This window comes from Lipotes vexillifer, unplaced genomic scaffold (assembly GCF_000442215.2).
Source record: "Lipotes vexillifer unplaced genomic scaffold, Lipotes_vexillifer_v1.1 scaffold981, whole genome shotgun sequence".
In the NCBI taxonomy this organism is placed as follows: Eukaryota; Metazoa; Chordata; class Mammalia; order Artiodactyla; family Lipotidae; genus Lipotes; species Lipotes vexillifer.
Window position 1 is genome coordinate 1,347,709 of NW_006789191.1, and position 3,017 is coordinate 1,350,725.

A 3,017-nucleotide genomic window follows, 5' to 3' on the forward strand; every position below is an offset into this window, starting at 1 on the left:
TCACTCAGCAGGAAAATGGAAAAGCCAAGTTTTACAACCATGGCAGTCTATCCTCAGAGTCCGTAGTACCCTTAATTAATTCACTGCTACTCTGCATGCTGAATAAAGAGCCCTCCACATCTAGGCTAAATAGATAGGTGGATTTTGTCATAAAGCTTTGGTCAGCCACTGAAGGCGTAGCACTCATCTAGGCCAGTGCACTCAGTGGTTGATTAACCGAGGCTTAAGTGATGACCAGGTAGAAGAACCCAGACATTCCATGGTGACCAGTTTAGTGCACATTACAGGACACTTGGTGTCATTTTTCCTCACCAGCAGTCTGATTCCAGCACTGTTCGTGGTTGATATTGAATGTGTGCTGAAATTGTCAGGATGGCAACTAAGGAATTCTGGGAATTAACTTCATTTATCGATACAATTTGTAAAATACAGCCATCACTGTAGTGATTTGGTAGAAAGAAATACATCCTTTTTTTGTTTGTTTGTTTTAGCCCTATTTTATGTGGTTTGTGGGAAACATTATAGGGTGATGCATGTAGCAGTAACTTAAATACTTGTCGTTAGTCAATGATGTGTAGCATACTGACTGCAGTGTTTCCTAAAATTCAAGGAATAAATTATTTTCCTCAGATATGTATGTTACAAATTTGTTCTTTTGTTTCTCCTAGTTCAACTTTGTGGGAAAACTTTTGGGGCCACGTGGCAATTCTCTGAAGCGCTTACAAGAAGAAACCTTGACAAAAATGTCCATCCTTGGAAAAGGCTCCATGAGAGACAAGGCAAAGGTAATACTTATTATAAACAATGGCTACCTTTTTAGTCAAGTTATGTAATGTACTTTTAGATCATCCATGGTATTAGTACATATGATATAAAAGCTAACTAGGACCTCAAATGAAATTATGTGAAAATGCTATTGTATATAGTGATATATTTGTGATACTATTCAGAAAATTCGGTCACTCTGGCCAGTTTCAGAATATGTAGTATCTTAAACCAAAATCCGTAACTATTATTTTTATTTATAGAGTCAAATTGTAGCACCTGTGCTTTTGATTCTAGAAGCAATACCTTCTAGAAAGTACAGTGGTATTGAAATTATCATGAAGAGAAATGAAAGTTATCTATAGTCTCACCATCACTATTTGCACTTTAGATTAGTCCTTTCAGGTCTTTTTTTCTATGCCTGTGTTTCTTATTGTTGACTTTATAAAGTATATGCTTTTATTTGCCCTTTTTGCCTTTCTTTTGATATCCTCTGCATTTTACCAAGTTAAAATTGATGGTAAATGTTTTAATAATTACTTCCTATTCTAACACATAGTTGTTCTTCGTGCATGTATTCACATAACTGCCCCCTCTTCTAAATAAGCTAAAATTACTGAGTTATTTTTATTGATCACTTTCTTAAATATACCAATTCTGAAAGAATTTTTCACATTTCATAATGTGCTGTCGCTTATGTTGTTCTATTATTACTTCGTTGTTCTCTCATTATTAAAAAGATTCACATTACAGAGAACAAAATCCACATTGAGTGATCAATTTCCATGAAATGATTGTGTTAGACAAAAAAGTTATTTAGACAAAATCCAGCCTCCTCACAAAAAAGCCCATTTAACAGTAGCTCTTATAATTTAAAAAAAAAAGCCACCATTTGTTTATTGAACAGCCACTGTGAGTCAGGTACTCTGTGAGACATTTTACATGCATTACTCCATGTTATCCTTGGAAAAATGATGACAGATACATAATATTTTCCTTATTTTATGTAAGAAAAGTGAGATTCAGAGAAACTAAATATGTTACTGGGTTAATCAGGGAAGTTCATTATATTATTTGATTAAAACATGGCTATATGTCGGACTCATATGGGATGCTGTTTAAAAATATAGAGTCCCGGACTTCCCTGGTGGTCCAGTGGTTAAGATTCTGCGCTTCCACTGCAGGGGGCATGGGTTCGATCTCTGGTTGGGGAACTAAGATCCCGCATGCTGCGCAGTGTGGCCAAAATTATGTGTGTGTGTGTGTGTGTGTGTGTGTGTGTGTGTGTATAGAGCGGGGGGAGAGAGGGAGAGGGGGAGAGGGAGAGAGTGAGTCCCATGCACCAACCTGTTTAGGGTGAAACCTCAAAATGAATTGCCAGTAGGTGTTTAAAAGATTCTAATGCATGGCCAGGTTAGGTTGACTGCTCACTAAACATCACTGTCTCAAATGATGTTACTCTGATTCCCCGACTCATCTATTCTGGCAGTAGGAGCAAGTGGAACTGTATATTGGTCAGTTGGTCAGAAATTATGTGTATCTTGTTGGAAAGTATCCCATCCTTGCTGATATCTTACTTTAAGTTTTCAGGAAGGCCATCTGGTAATGAGGTCCATGATATGACCAGTGAAGCCCATAGACTTTGTGCTGCTCTTGTTTGTTATTAAGGGAGTTCCTTGGTGAGAAGCAACATTTTGTGCTATGGCGGCAGTGATCAGGGCCCCCAAAGATCCTTTTACAGGTAGAAGGGAAGTCTTTAGCCAGATTATATGTCCAAAAATAGCAAGTGCCTGGCTGTGCGTTTAATGAAAAGGATCCTAAATAGCATAGCAGGGCTGGGTGGTCCTCCCAGACCATATTGCCATTTTAAGAGCTGGTGGTGGTTCTCTGTTGCTGGCGTATTAGACAGTCAGCAGTGGCAGTAGCCTGGAATCCTTTTTGAGAGGAATCCGTGTTGTGGAGTAATGCATAACCGCTCTCCCTGTGAGGGTGGGATGAACTGGAAGATTGGGATTGACGTATACACGCTACTACATATGAAATAGATGACTAATGAGAACCTACTGTATAGCACAGGGAACTCTACTCAGTGCTCTGTGGTGACCTAAATGGGAAGGAAACCTAAAAAAGAGGGCATATATGTATACGTATAACTGATTCACTTTGCTGCACAGTAGAAACTAACACAACATTGTGAAGCAGCTGTACCCCAATAAAAATTAAAACAAACAAACAAAAACAAGACCTCTTTC

At 38.3% G+C, this 3,017-nt stretch overlaps 1 protein-coding gene across 1 annotated transcript in view; it reads left to right on the plus strand.

The window, feature by feature from the left end:
* Positions 1-3,017, plus strand: part of KHDRBS3 (KH RNA binding domain containing, signal transduction associated 3) — a 159,873-nt gene that overhangs the window by 74,483 nt on the left and 82,373 nt on the right. The window contains exon 3 of the mRNA XM_007462417.1: positions 669-785. Within this exon, the coding sequence (XP_007462479.1) occupies positions 669-785 (117 nt within the window). The remainder of the gene's footprint in view (positions 1-668; positions 786-3,017) is intronic.